This window comes from Hippocampus zosterae, chromosome 14 (genome assembly GCF_025434085.1).
Source record: "Hippocampus zosterae strain Florida chromosome 14, ASM2543408v3, whole genome shotgun sequence".
Lineage (NCBI taxonomy): Eukaryota > Metazoa > Chordata > Actinopteri > Syngnathiformes > Syngnathidae > Hippocampus > Hippocampus zosterae.
This window is the reverse complement of record NC_067464.1, coordinates 11,631,887-11,653,347: the sequence shown is the minus strand read 5'-3', so window position 1 is coordinate 11,653,347 and position 21,461 is coordinate 11,631,887. Positions and strand designations below refer to the sequence as shown.

At 42.0% G+C, this 21,461-nt stretch overlaps 1 protein-coding gene across 2 annotated transcripts in view; it reads right to left on the bottom strand.

Annotated features, from left to right (window-relative positions):
* The window catches only part of bahd1 (bromo adjacent homology domain containing 1), a 48,440-nt gene that overhangs the window by 4,940 nt on the left and 22,039 nt on the right, over positions 1 to 21,461 (bottom strand). The window contains exons 1-6 of one of the 2 annotated variants that reach the window (XM_052086198.1): positions 18,700 to 19,307; positions 7,007 to 8,691; positions 2,498 to 2,907; positions 1,814 to 1,973; positions 1,593 to 1,672; positions 1,358 to 1,449 (exon numbers count right to left, since the gene is read on the bottom strand). In XM_052086198.1, coding sequence (XP_051942158.1) covers positions 1,358 to 1,449; positions 1,593 to 1,672; positions 1,814 to 1,973; positions 2,498 to 2,907; positions 7,007 to 8,561 — 2,297 coding nt within the window. In that variant the 5' untranslated portion in view covers positions 8,562 to 8,691; positions 18,700 to 19,307. Of the gene's footprint in view, positions 1 to 1,357; positions 1,450 to 1,592; positions 1,673 to 1,813; positions 1,974 to 2,497; positions 2,908 to 7,006; positions 8,692 to 18,699; positions 19,308 to 21,461 lie in introns of those variants that run through there. The other variant, XM_052086197.1, reaches the window with a different exon arrangement.

Below are 21,461 nucleotides of genomic sequence, written 5' to 3'. Positions count from 1 at the left end.
TGATGGTGTGACCTCGCTTTGAACTTCCTTAGCGAAGAGACCATTTTTCACAACTTTGCAGATGAATAACAGACAACGCTGACTTCCGGTTTCACACACCCAGTCTTATTCAAACCTGCTAGAGATGAAAGTGCTGCAATCGTTATGTTATTCGTAAATGAAAGTGTTGGAACAGTTTTGGGAGAAACAAAAGCGCTGCAACAGTTATGCTATTTGTAAACGAAAATATTGGAATAGTTTTTGGAAAAATGAAAGCACTATAACAGTCATCGGGAAAACGAAAGTGAAGTATCGATTGAAAGCGACGCCCTGCTGAGAGTGTAAGACTTGCCTTGAGATATTGCTTTTGCGCATTTGTGCTCTGATCACAACCATTGTTTGTATCACACTTGTGCCTGGAACGTTCTGATAAAATCTTCATGAAACAACTTCTCCATTTCCAGCCTCTGATTTCACACATTAACTCAACCCGAATTCAAACGAACACGCGGAGGACGGCGAAAGGATCCCGCCGCATCACCCCCCTCGCCCCAACACTGTCTAAGATATAACGATCCAATAAAAGATGATTCAATATGTTTCATATATTTTCAAGTGGAAGGATTCGATTCGGTTTGATTCCACGCACTCGCATCTTTGAAATCAAAAACCGCTTTTCTGATTCAGTGTTTTGTTACACCCCTAGGAACAAATGTCAATGTTTTATTGAAAAGACATTTTTACGTTTGCATTTTACTCTCACTTATTACTTCATGTAATATTGTCCGATTTCTTCTGATATCTGGTATGAGTATGATGGACTATTGGTGGAAAATAGCTCACAGAGCTAGGCTCTGGTTCAAAGCATATTTTCTTCAAAATTGAGGCAGACAGCTATGCGAGGGGGGGTCAATCACCGACAGGAACGACTGGAGTGGAAGGCAATCTCCAAGTACCCACTTTACAGTGGTCAAGTGAAGATCTTGGCTGCTTCAATCTTCTGCTTGGACTCCACCAAGTCCCTTTCTGCTTTCAGTATGTCAAAGACTGTGTGTTTATCTCCTGCACTGAATTTAAAAGGAACGAGAGGAACTGCTTCAAAGTCAGCTGTGTTCACTTTGACCACGGCGCAAACGCCCCTGTCAAACTGTGCTCGCCCATGAAAAAAAAAAAAAAAAGAAACAAATTCCACCCAATTTGCATAATTGCGCTTTACACTAGATTTAGGCTGGGCACAAAATGAGGGCCCAAAGTGTTTATGTGAATGCACACGTTTAAATTAGGCGTCTGTGTTGGAAGCACAGACCCGTGTTTATAAATGATGTGTTCATATGACCAACAGCCAAACAGGAGAAAATGAACTCGATGTGTTTCTTACCGGCAATACTGTGCCAGTGTCAGGACATAGCATTTATCTTCAATACAGGCCACGCTGTTCACATCTTGGTGACGGGACGCAAAGATTTCATTCTGCACATAAATGAAAATGAGTATCAGCTACAATAGATTACAGAATGAATGTTTTAAAGCCCACCGCTGAGCTATAGTCTGTGGGCTGTGCATAGACATTCATTTATCAGTCGATAACTTTATTGGGCAAATAAGCTCGTCACCTGACAATGTACATTAAGGTTGCGTCCTCCTTGTGTGTGTTCTGGACGGTAGTACCAAAACAAACTCATCATCAACTCTCCTGGGAAAGAAACACAACAAAAACATGCATATGATATACTTATCACAAAAGTTTTGAGAAGCCAAAAAGAACTAGAACTTTTATAGGGGTCTTCATTCGATCACCATGTCAAGTCAAAGTTCACAACAGTGTTTCTAATACCTGTCTCGGGCTCCTCCCACAGTGCTGAGATCTTTGCCACATAAGGAAGAGACTTTTTCCTCGGCCCGGACTTCAGCAGAACCGTGTCCCTGACCCGGATCAGCTCTCCGTCCCGTTCGACTCCCTGGAAACACTTCCTCGGCACCACAGCTTCCTCTCCCTGAGATAATACAGGCGGGAGGAAGCATTGAGTCGTGTTGTCTGGCAACCAGCGACTGATAAGTTGTGAGGGGCTGCGGCCAAGAAACCGCAGGATGGTTTTTGTACCGACTGACTCTTGTCACTCAACAGAAATGTGAATTCAGTGTATCCTTCTAACGGTCTTCCAATTTGGATGGGGCTCTGTTCCAAAAGTGCCGACAGAACCCAAAAGGCTGAGTGCACAGTATACTATCACTGAACTGCGGTCACAAATGAACAAAGCCAGAATGACAATAAAACACGTACAGTCACGTGTGCTAAAATGATGTGACTTCAAATATTACCAATACAACGTTTGCAGTAGATGTTTTATAAAGAAGATACATTCAATATAAAAAATACCTGGTATTTTCAGTCATTCTGAACGGTGAAAATGAATATAAAATCCAAACAAATCAAAGCTGAAGATGGGTCAAGACGTTAAGGGACCGTGATGCATGTTGGCAGCGTCATAAAGTGGCAGAGTGACTTCTGTCTACGTACCAAAGAGAAAACTTCTTTTTCAAAGGGGAGGCCGACGGGGCGCCAGCCGTTGGTGCTTTTTTGACGTCCGCTCTTGGGCTGCTTGGCATGAGCTTGCCCTCTGGCTCCGGCAGAGCCCAACTTCTGCGTCTTTTCCTTTTTGAGCGGGAACACAAGCGAGCCGATGCTTCCCGTGCTGCGGGCGCCAGACCGAGACCCGCTGGGAGGCTTGGCGCTCTGCGGACACTCCTTGGCCACTTGCAGCGGGGGCTGCGGTTGGCTGGGGTCCGACAGAGGCGTCTGAACAAGGGGCACTGATTGGCTGGCTGGAGGCACTGCGGGAATGGGACAGCCAGTGAGGATTCTTGGGCTGGGACAGATAGGGACGGAGGACGGGCTGTGGTGGTCTTTGAGGGTTGATGAGTAGTCATCTAAGAGAAGAACAGAGAAGGTAGCGAGACACTAAGAAAGACAATGGGCACTCTGTTAGGTACACTCGCGCAATCTAATTCGATCCAATACAAAACCCAAATGAGATAACGTATGCATTGAGAAACCAAAGCGTTATTCATTCTTCATTATATTGTGACATGTCTAATAATAAACAGGATTAGAAAATCCAGATGTGCTATTATACTATTACATTCCATGCCCATCACACATATAATAATCGCACAAAAGCTTACACTTTTCACATTCTGTAATGTAATGTCATTTTGGCAGAGTGGCATCCCCGACATGTGTGGTGCTGGCTCACTGCATTTCCAAAACCAGTATTGATGTAGCCATTCAGATATTTAAAAAAATAAAATAATATAAACAGCAAGCAACTGCCCATAATTAGTGATGGGTAAAATGAAGCCCGCTGAACCATCAGGGGAATTGCTTCATCTTAAGAATCATTACTTGATGTTTCATTCACATTAGCTCTCTACTGACACTTGTTGTAGAGGAACTCTTGAAATGATGTTAAGAGTGTCCGAATATGGCGAAATGAAGCTTCATGAATCATTAAAGCGCTTTGTTACAGCTGCACCTGTTGCGAAAGCACTATATAAATAAATATGTATTCTCATGAGGATAAGCGGTTTGGATAATGGATACATGGATATTGTATTGTATTGAAGCCTTTTGTCATCGGTCACACGATTTTCTTGGAACCAAGACACGCCGAATCAAGGCTTTTTTGGCCCATCATTACCCATAATCATCTTTCGCCACAAAAAATTGATGTAGACCAGTGAGTGTCTTTTAATTATTTGGGCGGGGGGAATAAATAAAAAATAAGGTCTGTCTCAGACTTGGCAAATAAAAAAAAATATTAGATTTGTTAAAACTGACAACATAACAGTGGTGCATAATAAATATGATCTACAAAACAAAAGCTGCCGTCTCTAGCCCTATCTTGTGGGGAAACATTATAACCAATAAAAGACACAAAGAGCATCAATCATTTGTCGCGCATTCGAGGAAAACTCATCGTGTGCATATCCTCATTTTAACATTTGTCCACCATTTTCACATTCTACACTGTAGTATCTGTGGCTTTAAATGTGTGTGACTTTAAAAGGCAGGGGTGCACACAGCAGTCATATAGTTTTCCCCAGCACTTTCTTCTGCTACAACTCTACTTTTTTCCTTCATCTCTTTTATTCCTCATAACCTATCTTTGCCCCCCCATCTCAAGTTACTTCTCCCTGTAGTGCCCTGAGTGGGTGGACTGTGACACCACCGATTTTTTAAGCACTTTTTATTGGTGAGACATCATCACTCTGCTAGTATGGTGGCAAACACATGAGAAATCATCGAGCCAAAGACAAAAATGCTCGAAGTCGCTCACTGTTTCGGCCACCACCTGCTAATACAATGCAGAGCGTCCGCCACTTTTTGCATTGCGCCCTCTGGAGATTAATGCCTCAAACATTACAATGGCATATTTATGTGGGGCACATGACTTTCAGAACAAAAGCCACAGAGGATAAGTCACTTTTCACTCACTTCAGGCTCTATGTCAACACAAACCTCTCCAACCTCTTATTCTTCACTACTGGCTGAAAAAGTCAAATTTGCTAAACGATGGCGGTGTATTCTCATCACAGTTTGTCAGCAGTGTGACATTTTAGTATTGTAGTGTGTTCTTGAATTTGGGTGACGATGTTTACATTACTGTCAGTGAGTTCAGTGCAATTCCTGTTGGAAGTGTGAAATGTTCCCAAACTTTGAACATTCTTTGCCTTTTATAAACTCTTTTCATTCACTTCAGGCTCTATGTCAACACAAACCTCTCCAACCTCTTATTCTTCACTACTGGCTGAAAAAGTCAAATTTGCTAAACGATGGCGGTGTATTCTCATCACAGTTTGTCAGCAGTGTGACATTTTAGTATTGTAGTGTGTTCTTGAATTTGGGTGAGGATGTTTATATTACTGTCAGTGAGTTCAGTGCAATTCCTTTTGGAAGTGTGAAATGTTCCCAAACTTTGAACATTCTTTGCCTTTTATAAACTCTTTTCTCATGTCTCGCTTTTTCTGCTACATGAGTCGGCAGTAAGAGTCTGTGTGGAAAAAAATCATAGCAAAATCCAGCAATGGAGTGAAAAATCCACAACAGAAAAAAATATGTGCAACTTAAAAATCTGCAATAGAATGAGACCATGAAAAGTGAAGCACAATATCACAAAGGATGACTACCATCCAATCAAGACAAAATAGATGCCTCCCTTTTCCCCCAAAAGAAAATTACAAGAAAGAAGCGCAAATACTGAATCCTGCTGGAAATAGCAAACAACCACAAGTAATTGACGGCCCCTGAATGGTTTTGAATTGCATTGGGGATGCCATGACATTCAGTTAGTCAGGGCTTTTGCACTAATTCTGTTAATAAGCAAAGCAGCAGCACAACAGTAAATAAATCGCCTTTTAGATCAATCTATTTAAAAAATAAATAATAGAAGCCTGCCCCGGGACAATATGTAGCTGAGTAAACAGATCGACAGTATTGTTGCAGTGACGTTTTTGATTTGTCAGATTATTTGAGGTAAATTCTCAAATAATTAAGAAGGCAGATGCGAACAAAGAGCAACAAAAAAGCACGCCCAGAGAAAAACTGGAGTTGTTCACAATTTGGAACGCTTTTATGCAGTCAGCACTGTAGGGGATTGGCTCAACGAGTTCCTTCCCCCCACCAACCCCCAAAATAATAGACAACTTCTTTTGAACAGGCTTCACACTGCGACTATCAAGTGGATCTTAGATGACTGGAACTGATTGGAACCCATGGCTCGTTTTTATTTGGATTGGCACAGTGAAGGAAGATTGTTCCAGTTCAATATTTAAGGCCATGTTATTGTGGTGTAGAAAATAACAAACATGACATTTCTTACGACCCCAATCTTTGTAACAGATATTATGGAAGTCTTTTTTTTGTAAGCTCTTGCATCCTTTAGATAAGTACTTCAGTGGAACCTCCAGCAGCTGTGCAAAATGGAGACGATAGCACCGTGAAGCATCTATTTCTTGATGTTCTTTTTTAATTGTGAAGAGGATACAAATGATGAAGACTTGGAAGCATTACTTTGCCGGCTTCCGATATCGTATCAGATACTTAACAGAAGTGGAACCCTGGCAGGCGCGTACACGCCACTTTGTGTTGAAAGCTGTCGGTGTTGTCCCCACGCATCTGATTATCTCAATGGGACAAGCCACAACTTCTGTGTGAACGCGCAATTAATGCATTCATTCTCTGTACCGCTTATTATTCTCACTTGTATCGTGGGCGTGTTAGATCTCAGATCTACCGTGGAAACTATTTTCAGGTGTTTGCTGAAAAACTTTTCGTGCTTTTGTGTCCCAAGATCCCACAAGATGGCGCCAAAGACCAGGCCAACAGGATAATAGTCATTGCTGTCAAGGAAGTGTTGTTGAAGCGACACTTCAATTCTTTGTGTGTCAGGGAGGAGATAAGTTTGGCCTGGGTTGTTCACAGAAGTTATTGGGGCATCATCGCCATATTCGCATTTTCAAAATCAAATTATCTCTAATTATGACATTTATATTCAAGGATAATGTTAAAAAAATTATCAAATGGATTCAGTATAAAAACAAAATGAGGGGTTTATAATGGTGACAGTTTAACTTTGCAATGCTTATTTCCTAATTGGGGGGGAGGGTTGTTGGATATCAGCCAAAGTTCCGAAGCTTTTTGTTTTCTCTTTCAGAGCTTCCATCGCTTTTCATTTGTAAATGACCATCAAGGCAAATTTATACTAAATTGAGCAAAACATTTGTAATTCTACTGAATTAAGAATTGCCAATCTGAACCCCTTGAAATGAACTGGAATTTTGCATCTCCAAATGGGAGCCTCTCGGTGACTGGACTTACGCATGGAAAAGCATGAAATGCCTCCAGAGGGACTTTGTACTGAAGAATAAGTCTTCCTTATCCACACATCCCTTCAAGCCTGATGTTTATTTGATCCAAGACTACAAAACGGTAACATTTCAGATAGCGCCAACAAAACATTGCACTCACCTCTGTTGATGCCACGGGTGCATTTGGCGCAATCTCTGGAAATGGCCGGAATCACACTGCTGTAGGTGGAATAGCTGTTGATCCTGCAGGGCTCTCCGTAGCACGCTTCCACAGAGGTGCAGCAGTAGACTGGATGGGAAATCCCTGAGGGCTGCGGGCCAGATCTGGGCAGCAGTTTGGGTCTCTTGCTGCTTTTTGGACACAGAGCGAGGGGCGTCATGGAGGACGGCGAGGTGTCCGGGTGGCTGAAGTGGACGCAGTAGCTGGGGAAGCAGGCGTACGCGTGCGGCGTGATGGTTATGGCTGCCGGGTGGTGGAGGTGGTGATGGTGGTGGTGGTGATGATGGTGGTGGAACACCTCGGAGAGTGAACCTTCGTCGTCGGGTTCCTTGACGGCCTTGTCCTTGAGGAAGAGGGCCAGTCTGTGACAGTACTCCACACATCTCTCCTGGCTGCAGCAGTAGCAGGAGGAGACATCCGTCTCCTCTTGCTCCTCTTTGATTGATTTTAAGGAGAATCCGAGTGCCGAGCCACAGTGGAGCGGGGTTTTTAAACAATCCTGTCCACTAGACTTCCACTCGGGATCCACAGCTTCCGTCTTACAAAGACTACAGAATCCCTGGGCCGGAAAGCCTGGATCCTCTTTACCCTGTTTAATGTGCTTTAGCTGCTTATTGTGTTTTGGATTTGTTCTTCTTTTGGTCTGCAGTGTTGCTCCACTTAAAGGTTTACCACTAATCTCAACCTGAGTTAAAGCCTTCGCTTTACTTTCGCCGGCAGGCTTGGCCTCTTGCTTCTTTTGCCGCTTGTTTCCATAGAGGGAACCGGTGAGTTTGAGCAGCGTAGCGGCAGTGAGGCCCGCCTGTCGCCGAGGCGTCGGGGCGAACAAAGTCAACCAGTCGACCGGCGGCGGCGCCTCCGCCGTGGGCCGTTTTTGTTTTTTACGACTTTCTTTCAGGTCTGTTTTCCCTCCCCGAAGAACCTTTTTGGATTTATGGGGTCTGCATTCACCTTTAGACGGCGCTTGATTCAAAGACTGCTCTTTCTTAATGAGACTGGATGCCGAGGGATCGGCCCTGTAGAGCAGCAGGCTGTTGACAGCCTCCGCGTTGAGAGAAGCCATTCTTCTCCTGCGAGGCTCCGGAACAAGCGGGGGCCACATCAGTAAGGTGTCAGATTTGCTACTTTTTGGTTCCAGTGCTTGTTGACAAGTAGATTTCTTGAACGTTTTATGAGACTTGTGAGTTTTGGTCCGGTTTTGAGAAGACTGCGGTTTCTTACTGGTCTTAACACTTGGTTGCTTGCAGGTTTTCTGCGCATCCTTCGACTTACCCGCGGCACATTTCTCCTCCAGACGTGTGAGCAGAACACAACAATCCAGTGCATCTTGAACTTGACCCGCCAAAGTCTTCTTCCGAAATGCCTGTGACTCTTTCTTCTTCTGCTTCTTTTTCCTCAGTTCCTTTGTTCCATCTTTACCTTTTCTCAGCCCGCCTCCCTTTTCTTTGCCTAGCTTCCCATCTTTCGCTGGCTGGCATCTCTGAGCTTTCACCATGATCTCGTCCTGGAGCGGAAAGTGCGCCCCACGTCTTCATCAACGGGATTCTACGACGGCGGCTGGAACTCAGAGTGGCTCGTCAGCACCAATCATCGTGGAACGTCAAGTGGGGCCACACGCTCGCTCTCTGGGGAGAAACGGAAGGAGTCGCTTACAGATTATCCTGTGACGTGAACTTAACAGACGTACATGATTTAGCAACAGATTTTACTTCATTCGCAACCAATTCCCAGATACATCCCAAGAGGATTAGGCCCGGTGCCTTTAAATATAAATGAAATGTGCACAAGGTATGATAACTCCATTAGGGTATAGATTAATGCCTCAGGCCATATTGCGCTCCTCTAACTGTCGTCATAGGCCACGACTGCACTAGTTAACATGCAAATTTGCCCACATGATATGATGACATTGCTGCCAAAAGCCATTGCCTTTTTATCACCATTCCATGCGCAGATTGATGACTCAACTAGCCCACGAGGAACACATTTCACTCACCCGGTGTAGCACAACAACACACATCAGTGATGTATTATTATTTGTTCTAGCTGACGGATGCTTTTAGAGATGAGTTTGGATCTGTGCTTCAATGCCACACTGATTTAATTGACGTCACATGGACACAGCCTGCAGCTGAATGACTTAAGTGGCTTCCCGAAGAGTGGCTCATTGGGTATATTGCTTAAAAAAATAAAATAAAAAAAGACTGGATAGAACTGACAAGGCCGACGAATCTATACCGTACGTCAACATCCTGCATGGTGAGCTCAGTTTGGAGACTTCTGTGTAACAGTCAGAAGGATTTCTGAACCAATCCAAAATTCCCTCCGTAAAAGCAAACTTTGTCGCAACAAAATGGGCATCTCTTGTGAGATAATAATAATAAGATATCCTTTATTTGTCCCACACTGGGGAAATTTACAGCCTCCAGCAGCAAGAATGTAGGTAGAAAGAAGACAGAAGAAAAACAAAACAAAACAACAAACACCGTTCAATTATTATTATTATTATTATTGTTGTTATTTTTATTCAGCAGCCTGACAGCAGTCGGTAGGAACGAGCGTCGGTATCTCTCCTTCTTGCAGCGCTGGTGTAACAGTCTCTGGCTGAAGGAGCTACCAAGTGCAGTCAGGGCGGGCTGGAGGGGGTGGGGAGGGACTGGCCATCATAGCTTTTAGCTTAGTTAGCATCCTTCTGTTGCCCACCTCCTCCAGAGTGTCAAGGGAACAACCCAGGACAGAACTGGCCTTCCTGACCAGTCACTCCAGTCTCTTTCTGTCCCGGGCTGAGATGCTGCCTGACCAGCAGACAATGCCATAATGGATGGCCGAGGCCACCACCCAGTTATAGAAAGATTATATTATATTATATTATAATATAATATAATATAATATAATATAATATAATATAATATAATATAATATAATATAATATAATATAATATACTGTAATATAATATAATATAATATAATATAAATTATAGATGACACCAACATTTTTCAAATAGTGAATTAAAGCCATCAACAAAGACCAACCAAATGACACATGCGGAGACACGAGAAGAGATTGTGAGATTGAAAGAAAGTGCGCAAACAGCGGCACCCTTTCAGCTGCGGGTATGGTGTGGGGGGGTGTCCTTGCTCAAGGGCACCTCAACAATCATCAGAAAAAAAAAATATCATCTCATAACATCTCTCCAAAAACAACTTGCCACTTTTACATTTTGTTCGACCATCCAAAATGATAAATGAGTTTGAGTCATCATTTTTACGCACAACTCTAATAACAAAAGTGCTTCGTTTTACTGCAATAATTCGACACAGCAGTGTCCAATTATGCTCTCATCAACAGCGGCAGCCTTTTACATCTCTGAAACTCTACAAGTTGATAAAAATACAGAAATAACTGACGAACTCTTGAGGTGCCACCAACTGTTCTCAAAGCATTTTAATAGCCGAGATTGCCCTTATAGTCGCACGACTCGGTGAAGCGTGAAATGCAATTCATCAGAGAGAAATGTAATTTGAAGATAACAAGAGGACATGGGGAGACGCACGTCAAGTTTCTGTGCGGGGATATCAAATCAAGGCGCTCCTTTTGAATAGCGCAGACGTGCACAGTGGAAGGACGGGGGCTCAATGACCAGCAACATTTGTCAACGTCTGACAATGTGGTTGTACAGACACTGGACAAAAAACACATCCACATCTGGCGTGTCTTCGACCTGAACCTGAAGAAACATGTTTTCGGGATTTTTTTGAGAACATGTTAACTTCACAGAATGACATTCCAAACGGAAATTCGAACCCAGATCTCCAGACTGTGAGGCAGACATGTTCAGTGTGCTGCCAGAAAAGCACCTCTACTATTCAATCCAGAAACCTAAAAAAGAAACGCGCTTAAATTTATACATGGTGAAAGCCTCTATTGATTTAATTACAGCATTCAGTCTTTTCGGGTAGGAGTCTATCAGCATTCTAAATGCGCTCTATTATGAGGGCATAGCACAAGCCCCCTCAGATCAGTTCACACATTTTTGTTTAGATTTTAGTCTAATATCTGATAATTCCAAAAAGACAACATAATATGTTCATAAAGCGTAAATATCATCAGAAAAAAAAATGTGTTTTCTGAATATAGCAGGACAATAATATCTAAGAGGATTGGTCTATGTATTGACGTTTGTGAGAGAACTTTGACTTTACATCAACAGATACATCACCTATTTATTTCTTTGAATCATACTGTTCATGATATCTCAGTCTAAATAGGAAAAAAAAAAACAATCTCCACTCGGATATGCATTTTGCTGCACACCACCGAGACAAGCAGAGGACTCACACATGCAGGCATGCAAGGAAATACGACGGAGAGAGGCGGCGCGCAAACAGTCACTGTGGCCCTTTGCCGAATGAAGGGGATGGGACGTGTGTGTGTGTTGGGGGGCGGGGGAATTGACATTCCATCACTCCAACAACTAATTGCAACTTCTGTCTGCAACAGGGTTCAAACTGTGACCCTCCAGTTCCAAAGACCAAGTCCTTACAGGGGAGCTGCCACACAAATTACATCTTGATTCTTGCAACAATTAGAAAGAAAAAAAAAAACGATCAAGACAAAAGGGAATTCACCAGAATATATCGGATGTAACAAACATGATTAGATGATAGGGTCTTGATTTTCTGATGGGTCTCTTTATTCAGCATTGATTTTAAACGCTCTATTTCAAGAAATGGTAAACAATTGTATATTTCTGATCACAAGGCAGCTCAACGTGACAGCAGCTGCCATGTTACGGCTCTTGTACGGTTTCTGCATTGCCCGTCCACAGACCGCTTCGGACTTGCATGCACACCCCAGATACACACGCGGTTCCATTCATTCTATACTTCAGGTTTTGTATGTCTTCAAAGTAGGGTTGGGCATCGTTTTAATGTGGACGGTTCTCATTCCAAATTTCTCAATTGGATTTCGGTTCCAACAATTCTCAATTGCATTTCTTGCATGGTTTAAATCAGGGAGCTAACCAGCCACCAGGTATTCCTTTGGATTGATTCGAAGCAGCACAAGAAGGTTAAAGACACGGCACAATCAATCAAGTCATGGGCAGATTAAACAAACAAGCTTTAACTTTAAAAGTAGAGTAAATAGTTTGAGTTTAAATTCTGTTGCACCCGACTTTAAAACTACGTAGTTAAAACGAAGACAGATTCAATTGAAACCTCTCTTTGAAGCGCAGTTTGATTTGTACTCTTAAACCAAATTTTAATTTCATTCTGTTGCTCCAGACTCTTTATTCATCAATGATGAATGCATCTCATCAGGGCTAATCTTAAACCTTGTTGATGCAACCCGGCCTGTTCCTTGCATCTGGAAGTGGAGCTATTTGTCTACGTTTAAGTTATTTTAAATTTGAATTATTATAAGAGCGGAATAGTGGATTTCCTCACGCACGCATGAAGCGAAGCAGCTATTCGTTGTTGTTTGTTGCTTTGCAAACGTGTGGTCACTGTTCAGTACGTGTGGTTGCAAAAGACCGCTTGCATGCGGTCGCCCACGGCGTGTCTGCATGGACCCTTGCACACACGGGTGGATGGAGATATTTACATTACATGGGAACACGTGGATGCGGAAAGCATTAAAAGGCTGTTTGTCAGAAGACCCTGCGTACTTTATACATTTGCTCGGTACAATTAGTCCTTTATGGCAAGAGCAAACCCTCTTCATCACATGCATATCAAAAAAGATTACTTTAACAATATACTGTGAGAATAGAGTTGCAGTCACTGTGAGAAGAAAGTCGTCTATTCTTGCAACGTATTCCGTTATGGTTTTATTCTTGAAACTCGGGCTCTAATCAGAATCATCTTTATTGGCCAAGTGTGTAGAACACACAAGGAATTTGTCTCCGGGATAACACGCTGCATTAGTATCATCGTAAACAAGGACATGACAAATAGGTATGCAATGTAATATCTTTGAGGCAACCGTCATCATTTACTGGTGAAGCCATTAAAAAAAAAAAAATTAAAAAATTAACTCCTCAGAATGTTCAATTTTGTCGCGGATCCTTGAGGATTTGAAGGCAAAAATGACGATAGCCTGAAAACTTTTCAGCGGCACAGCCACACTTCATCGTGGTGATGATGTTCTCTCAGTTATTTTGGTGCACTGTTAGTTTGAGCCAAACAATCAACCAAATAAGCAACGATGAAGAAATATCACACTTGAGGGACTAATAATATCGTTATTCACCTTTTTGAAACAGAACTACTTCTTGGGTACTGATTAATGCCAATGGCTACTTGAGTGATAAACACTTCGGAGATTGCTTCAGGTTAAAATTTGATTCATACTATGGCAGCAAATAACTTTTTTGTTGTTTTCCCGAGATTGATCTGACTATTTCTTTCCCATAGACTGATTCAGTTACTTGTTTTGTTCATAACCACAATTAATGTTCACACACACACACACACTCCCAAAATTTGGGATTTTATAGCCATTGCAATGGCTTAACCAGACAAGGCAACAGTTTAAGTAACGTCTACAAAATCCAAAATAACATTGCAATAGTTCTACTATTTTTGGAATATGAAGTGGGCATGCATGTAACATGTGCACATACATTTTGGTGAAAATCAATCATGGTTTTCGTACATTTAAGTGACCATTTTTTTAACCTAGCCAACTTTGCTTCTTGGCCAATGGAAGCAGCTCTTCTCATTCCCTTTAAGTTCAGCGGAGGAGAGGTGCGGGTTTCACATGACGGCATCAGATCTCACTCGGTGGAATCCACACAGGAGATCAAGACAAGTAAATTACAATTGGAAAGATCTCCACTTGCAGATGATAGAAAGTTGGCCAGGGCGACCACAGATCTCCACTGTCAAGTAGGCACTTGGAGACCGCCTCCCACCCTGATACTTTGTGTGTGACTCCCACCACACACACACACACACAAATAATGTGTTCAATTAACATATCAACAATGATTCAGAGGGTTTCGAGGGTGCTGTTATATTTATGAAAGAAATATGATGGCATCCACCACACATACCATTGTGGTACAGAATCTGTCGGCCCGCACTTTGATCAAATTCACCAAAATCCTCATCACACCACATCACAACTTTGATCCGCTTCCAGCAGGCGTAACATTTAATTTACTTTAAGCCACCAAATTGTCATGTGAACCGAAGGCATGTAAAAGGAATGGCCTCAGTCCACTGGAACACCCAGCATGGCACAGCGCCATCTGCCAAATTCCCAAACACGCTAAACAAGGTTTGCATAGGAACGAAAATCAACATGTGCAAGTTTTTCCGCCAGAGCGCACGTGCATGTCTATTAAAATAGAACCTAATTATACCACCAAACTTTGATTGGATGACACAAAAACATTTCAAATGCATTCGACAACATTACCCTTAAAAAATAAGTTATGATTTTGAGAAAATGAACCCTATGCATGGGTGTACCTGCACATATGCCAAAGACTCTCCATAACTGCTACTAACAACCCACACTAAATTTAACGCCTCCTTGATATACAAAGTTAATCTCTCAGCTGGGCGGTAGTCGAGTGGTTAGCACGTCGACTTCACAGTGCAGAGAAACCGGGTTCAATTCCAGCTCCGGCCTCCCTCTGTGGAGTTTGCATGTTCTCCCCGGGCCTGTGTGGGTTTTCTCTGGGTACTCCGGTTTACTCCCACATTCCAAAGACATGTGTGGCAGGCTGATTGAACACTCTAAATTGTCCCTAGGTGTGAGTGTGGGCGCGAATGGTTGTTCGTTTCTGTGTGCCTTGAAATTGGCTGGCAACCGATTCAGGATGTCCCCCGCATACTGCCCGAAGACAGCTGGGAAAGGCTCCAGCACCCCCATGACCCGAGTGAGGATCAAGCGGTTCGGAAAATGAATGACTGAATATCTCAGCTGAGATGTACTGTAACTTCAGCAATGTTCCTTAACATCAACTGAATATTTTTCCATTAAATTTAAAGCCATCTTGGGGCATGTTAAGATTTTTTTAACCCCCCCCCCCAAAAAAAAAAACACAATAAGGTGAGTTTTTCTGTGAATGTTTTCAGCCAGAACAAAAAAAAAAACAAAAAAATAGGTGAATTTGTGAAGAGTAAAACGCAAATATACAGGGATTACTGGGTGTATTGTTATTTGTGAATTTTAAAATGTGTTTAACAACAACAACAAAAAATGGCAAAAATGTAAAGCAATTTATTAGTTCTTGATTAAGATGTCAAATTGTAGTTAATTGTATTCGTGAACAGAAACATGCTATGCTCAATATAGTTGTGACTTCATAGAGAAGCCCAGTGAGCCGGGTCAAATGTGGCCATAAATCGTGGATGAGGCTCAAAATTCCTCCTGTTCAAAATGATAAAATGCGGAGACCTCACCGAAATCAAAAGAGTCTGCATCAAAGCACTCCACACTCCTGGTTGGTCTCTTCTCATTTTTAACGACAGGGGCTCTAGTAAATTTGGCAAGCACGGTTATGTTTGTGCAAAATTTCAACTGGCTTATGGTATGCCATGATCACGAACATACCCCAAAATAAGAAACATGGCACATACAAGAAAGGCACGCAGCACTTAACCATAAATTCCTACAGTTCCTTTAATGTTGCTGGAGGCCTCCTTTTGGCGTCCTCCCTGACCCGTTTTCTTCTCGACCTTTCATAAATTTTGTAGGGATGTCCAATTACTGTTGTGACACATTCTATCTACTTGCTGACGACGTTCCTAATTTGATCCATTAGGTCGCTTTTGTGGCTTTGTTTATGGGGGGCCGTGGGCGAGTAAATGTCAGGAAAATGACAGAATTCCACCTTATTTGGGGTTAATCAGTCTAAATGCTATTCCTGGAATCTGACAGTCACACCCCCGTTACGGACACGCACAGAGATTCAAGAGACAGGCATGCAAGGGAGACATATTACGTTGACTGGTGTGCGCAAACATGAGAAATTCAGGATTGTTACTTTGCTCATAGGCAACCTACGAAGTTATTGTTTACTGTGCCCAAGTCCAGCAATTTTTCACCCGAATGTGAAAAGTTTTGACATGATTTATCTTGTTCTCATCAGGCTTCACATTTCACTGTCATACATCACAACACAACGTGGCATTTCGAAAGGAGTGTTTGACTTTTTTGATCGACTGAAAAAAAAGAAAATTAAATCAACTTAAACCATGTGAGATTTTTAAAATCTAATAAAACTTTTAAGTGGTCATGCATGGTATTTAGACTTAAGCATATCTCACAGGACCTCATCGAAGAGGATTAACTCCAAAAATGAGATTTGCTTTTTGGTGGCAAAGTGGTAAAATCTGATAATGACCATCGATCCGAAAATCATACAATCTCCTGGCTGCTCCATACAATATGGTTTAGGCCAATTATTCCCAACCAGTGTTTTGGGGCACATTTAGTGTGCCGTGAGAGCGCTAACGGTGTGCCGCGGGAACTTGTCAAATTTCACTTAATTGGCGGGAAAATTATTTATTCATATAATGTATTTTTGGCTATCTATCCATGCCAGCAACTTATCGTTACAGAAAGAACAAACAAATGATCATCTATGAGATGGCGAAAAGTATGAAATTAACATACGTCTCCTCTTTGTTTGGTGGTGTGCTGTCCAATTTTTCAAATTAAAAAAAAATAATGTGCCTGGGCTCAATAAAGATTGGTAATCACCGGTTTAAGCGACAGTAAGTCAACCGTAATAATAAAAGGAACGGCATGTACAGCAGAGCAATGAAAAAAAAAAAAAAAACACTTCGTCTTTATATCACCGTGTCAGCAAATGGTGAGTACAAGGGGTCCCGGTCTACAGTGGGCCACGAACAAGTTTGCAAAGCGGCCTAACAGTTTTACATTGGATTGCTTGATATTCATGGCCTACAAGTGTTTTTCCTGCTGTATTTATGACTTCACTACTGTGTTAGTGCGTGGTTAGTGATAGATTGTGGCACATTCTGACTTACAATACAATACAATAGTTGGGGCATGTCCTCACCATAGAAGGACCCCCTGTGCACAAGTTATTGGATTCCACTATTAATATAGACCATAGAATGTTTTATTGACATTGTGTTTATATTTATATATACTTGTACATGTACATGTTAAACACTGTGCCTGACCACCATGCTGTGTATTTGAAGCATTTACGTTAATTTCACATTCCCTCTCTTAAAAGGCATTTTATTTACATGTCCATGCATTTTAAAATGTTGAGAAGTGAACTGAGAAGGCAAAATTGATGTCAGCTCTATTTGGGATGTATGGGGTGAGCGGTGTGTGTGTGTGGGAGGGGATAACATCAGCCGTTTAAATTGTAACACCTGTCAGAAGTATCCCTGTGGGGGCTCGGGGATTATTTAAAAGTGCTGAAAATAAAAATCCACTGCTCAGGGAGGGACACGAACGAAACGATACCCTTATTAGAAGTGGATCTGCCATGCATGTTTCTATTTAATAGTGAAGTGAGAACACACCACATGGGTGACTGCCACCAAGGGGAGGAGGCAGTCAACTTGGTTGGGGGTAGGGGGGGGTCAAACCCCTACCGAGCTGTGGAGCATCACAGCTGGTGTGCAGCTTAGGTCAGCTTTTCAGCATCCATGATTCAAAGTGTTTATTGTCATATGAACAGTTGGGGAAACATGTTCCCTGTGCGCAATAAATTCTTACTGTGCCATCCACATAGGCGCCAAAATAAAGAGCTTTCAAGAGATGAGAAGATGCAAAACACAAGATCATTTCTACGATAATAGATTTGCCTGAGTCATCCAAAGCTCTCCACACAGGTAATTCTCAACCACTGAACTGTACAGAAACAAATCCTCCCGTGCACTGCAAAAAAAAATATTAATTTTCATCCAATTTGTCGGAAAATTATTCAGCTCTATTGAGTCTTTCTTCAATTCCATTTAGTATATCAGCTTTGTGTACAACTTAATGCACATTGAGTAAGTGCAACTGAGAGTAAAACAAAAAAAAGAAGATATTTCAGTTTATATACTTTTCTGCAACATCTTTGTTTGGTGGTGTAGCTTGAAAATGTTCGAATGTAAAATTTGTGCCTGAGCTCACCAAAGGTTGGGGGAAAAAAAACACTCGACTCATCAGGTGTGCAGCAGAAAATGGTCAAAAGTCACATCATTGGTTCGGAAAGAATTCATTTACATCAAATAGCTCATCTTTTTCCCCCTCTCTCGATCTACGCCAGCGACTTATTGTAACAGGCAGAAGAGTTAAATATTCTCCACTAGATGATGATGTACAAAATAAACCTGTGTATCCACTTTTTGCAACATATTTCTTTTCCGGTGTGTCATAAGACCATTTTTCTAGTGTAAAATATTTGCACTGGCTTAATAAAGGTTGGGAAACAGTGCTCAACGCAACCACCAGCACATCATCACCGCCACGACCCCCATTCATCATCATCGTCATCATCATCACACACCCTCACCACCTTGTAGGTCTACGCAAAAAGCAAACAACTCACATCTTTTCTTCTAAACGCGTTATATTATTACAAGCAAAGGTGGGAATAAGCATGTGTTGTCATGGGTGTGTGGAAAGAGACTCGCCTACTTACTTGGCCGCGGTCAGTGTGACAGCATGCCGGGGCAGGAGTGCTGAGATGAGAGGTGGGGGGAGAAAAAGGCGAGCGCAAAAGAGGCAGATCGTCGATCAATCCATCACGGAGGCTCGAAAGAGTCCGCGCACGCAGCTACGAATCACGGGCGAGTGTTTTTAGAGAAGCTCCGATGCGATCATCTCTGCCTGCAATCACCGCCGCGGTTCATCGTCTAGCTTCCGTGTCCCGTCGCGATTGCCAACTAGACCCTGCGCACGCGCACGCACACACACGCACGCGTGCGCAACAACACGCACACAAACACACGTACACAAATACACGCGTACACACGCGCGCACACACACACACACACACACACGCACGCGCACGCAATAATAATCCGATTTTCGTCGCTGCTGGTTTAGATTCGGTACGCTTCTCGTGTCGATCGGCGGAGCGAGAAGCAGGAAACGCGGCGAACAAATCGGCGTGCGGTGGGTGACCTACTTCCGAAGTGGCACAGTGGAGATGATATTCATGCGCTCGCGGCTGCGTGCATGCGCCGGGACATCTCTCCCCCGTCTTTCCAACGCCTAATCACTCCCACTATGCACTCACCACCAACCACACTTCCACACTCATGCCCAAAGAACACCCGTTTTGTAGTGGGGCCGTGCATGCACACCATTACTCATGGGAATCCAACATGTGAAAGCTCCGAGTGAAGCATTCGCAACGAAATGCTTTGGAGGAGGAAATATGTTTAACTGCTAAAAGTCAAGCATATTAACTGATGACCCCGTGTCATGAAAAATACGCGAACACTGTCAAAGCATTGGTTTTGCACATCAACATACAGTATGTAAATGGTTAAAGGAGTAAGTCGTGTATGTTATTAGGTGATGACTAAGAGTCAAACATTCAGGATGATGCCTTCTTGCAGAATATGACAAGAATTCAAAGTAATCATACCGAGGGATATTACGAGACTGCTTGCACCGTTTTTTGTGACAAGTAAATGCAAAGAGTCAAGTAGGAAGATAATAGGTAATAATAGCTAAGAGTCAAGCATTGAGCAAGATAATTTTGTGCGAACAATGTGACACGAATGCTGAGTCAACCATTCAAAATATTTAAAAAAAATAAATGCGCCATTGATACTGTGCGGAATGCTGACTGACTCAAATAATAATACTGGGTATCAAAAATATGATCTGAATGCTGGTGTCAGGTATTTGCACCACTGCTGAGAGATTCAAAGATTGAGACAAAAAAGGTGCGGTCATTCTCTGAACCATTCATCCTCACGAGGGTTGTGGGCATGTTAAAGAAGTGACACAAAATATTTGAATGCTGAGAGTCAGTCCACAATTTCTTAAGCTAAGATTACCAGCAGGCAAAAATATAATAAATATGTTGAGAGTAACACATGCCCACCGCTGCCTTTTGTCAAATACATGACGTGAATGCTGAAAGTCAAGCACATCAACGATATTTGAATGCTGAGTCAATCATTCAAAGTTATGATACAGTACTCTATGTAAATCTTGAGTCAAGCAGTCAAAGTACTGATACTGCGCAGATAGTGTGTTGGCTTCAACTCCATGCCACCGATATATATTTTGTCTCACACAGTCTGTAGTATTGCAACAGGTGGAAAATCAAGATCAAAATGTAGGGCAAGTAGAAATCTTTTTTTTTTCCATGATCACATTGTCACATGATCAGAAAAGTGGTGCTGTGGATTCACAAAGAGCTCATCACATTACACAACGTGGACAAGAGCATTAAGGCATGTCACCTAATCAATAATGAATCACTCGGGAGTTCGACTAGATTCCTTTGTTTGAATGCGTTCACACACTTGGCCATTCTATCATGACTGCTACAATGTGCTGGGATGCATTGAAGTACTCACATTTGTTTCCCCTGCTTTAACCTTTGAGGCTTCACGCTGGCCACTCGTGTCCACCGCATTTCCGTTATTGTGAAACATTTAGCATTGTTAATGCCAATATAACCAAATATTCCTTTGCCTTGATTTTTAAAAAAATTTGAAATGTAGACCTTTTAATATATATAACAATTTATTGTTCATCTCAAATTGTACTTTTGGGCCAACTGAAACCCACTGAAACATATTTTTATTATTATTTAGCGACTGATTCGTACAGTTTGGGTTGAATGTGTTTCATTCAACACTCAAAACATTATTTTTCTATGTTCTACCAGATTCAACTATTCATCATATTTTTGGACAACGGTGCAATTTCCTGGAATATTCCGAGTTTCTGAAAGAGGCTTTACATGGGTCACGGTGATGTACAAAATGACGAAAAATGGGCACAAACAAGCTGACAAGGGTAAGACAACTCAGGCTGGTGTGTGAAGCCCAGAGTTCAACGTAAACATGGTGAATCAGCATTTATCTGTTATGCTGCACGTAAATGTAATACGCTGCCAACAGACGAAGAGTCCCAAGTGTAAATACTTTCAAATCCAGGTGGAAGAACTGTGCTTGTTTTCACATACCAATGCGTAAGGACTTTTAAAACATTTCTATGATCAATTTTTCAAAATCTTGTTCTTGCGTTACATGCTCTTTTAGTACTTTCAGCAAACTACTTTTTATTTCATTACTTAGATTTTAAATGTAGTAAATTCTTCCTCGTGTGTTTTATCTTTGCTTTGACATGTCTTAAATTATTTCGTTTTAATGTCTTCTTTTTAAATCATGTGTAGTACATTGAGTTACCTTGTGAATGAAACATGCTATGTAC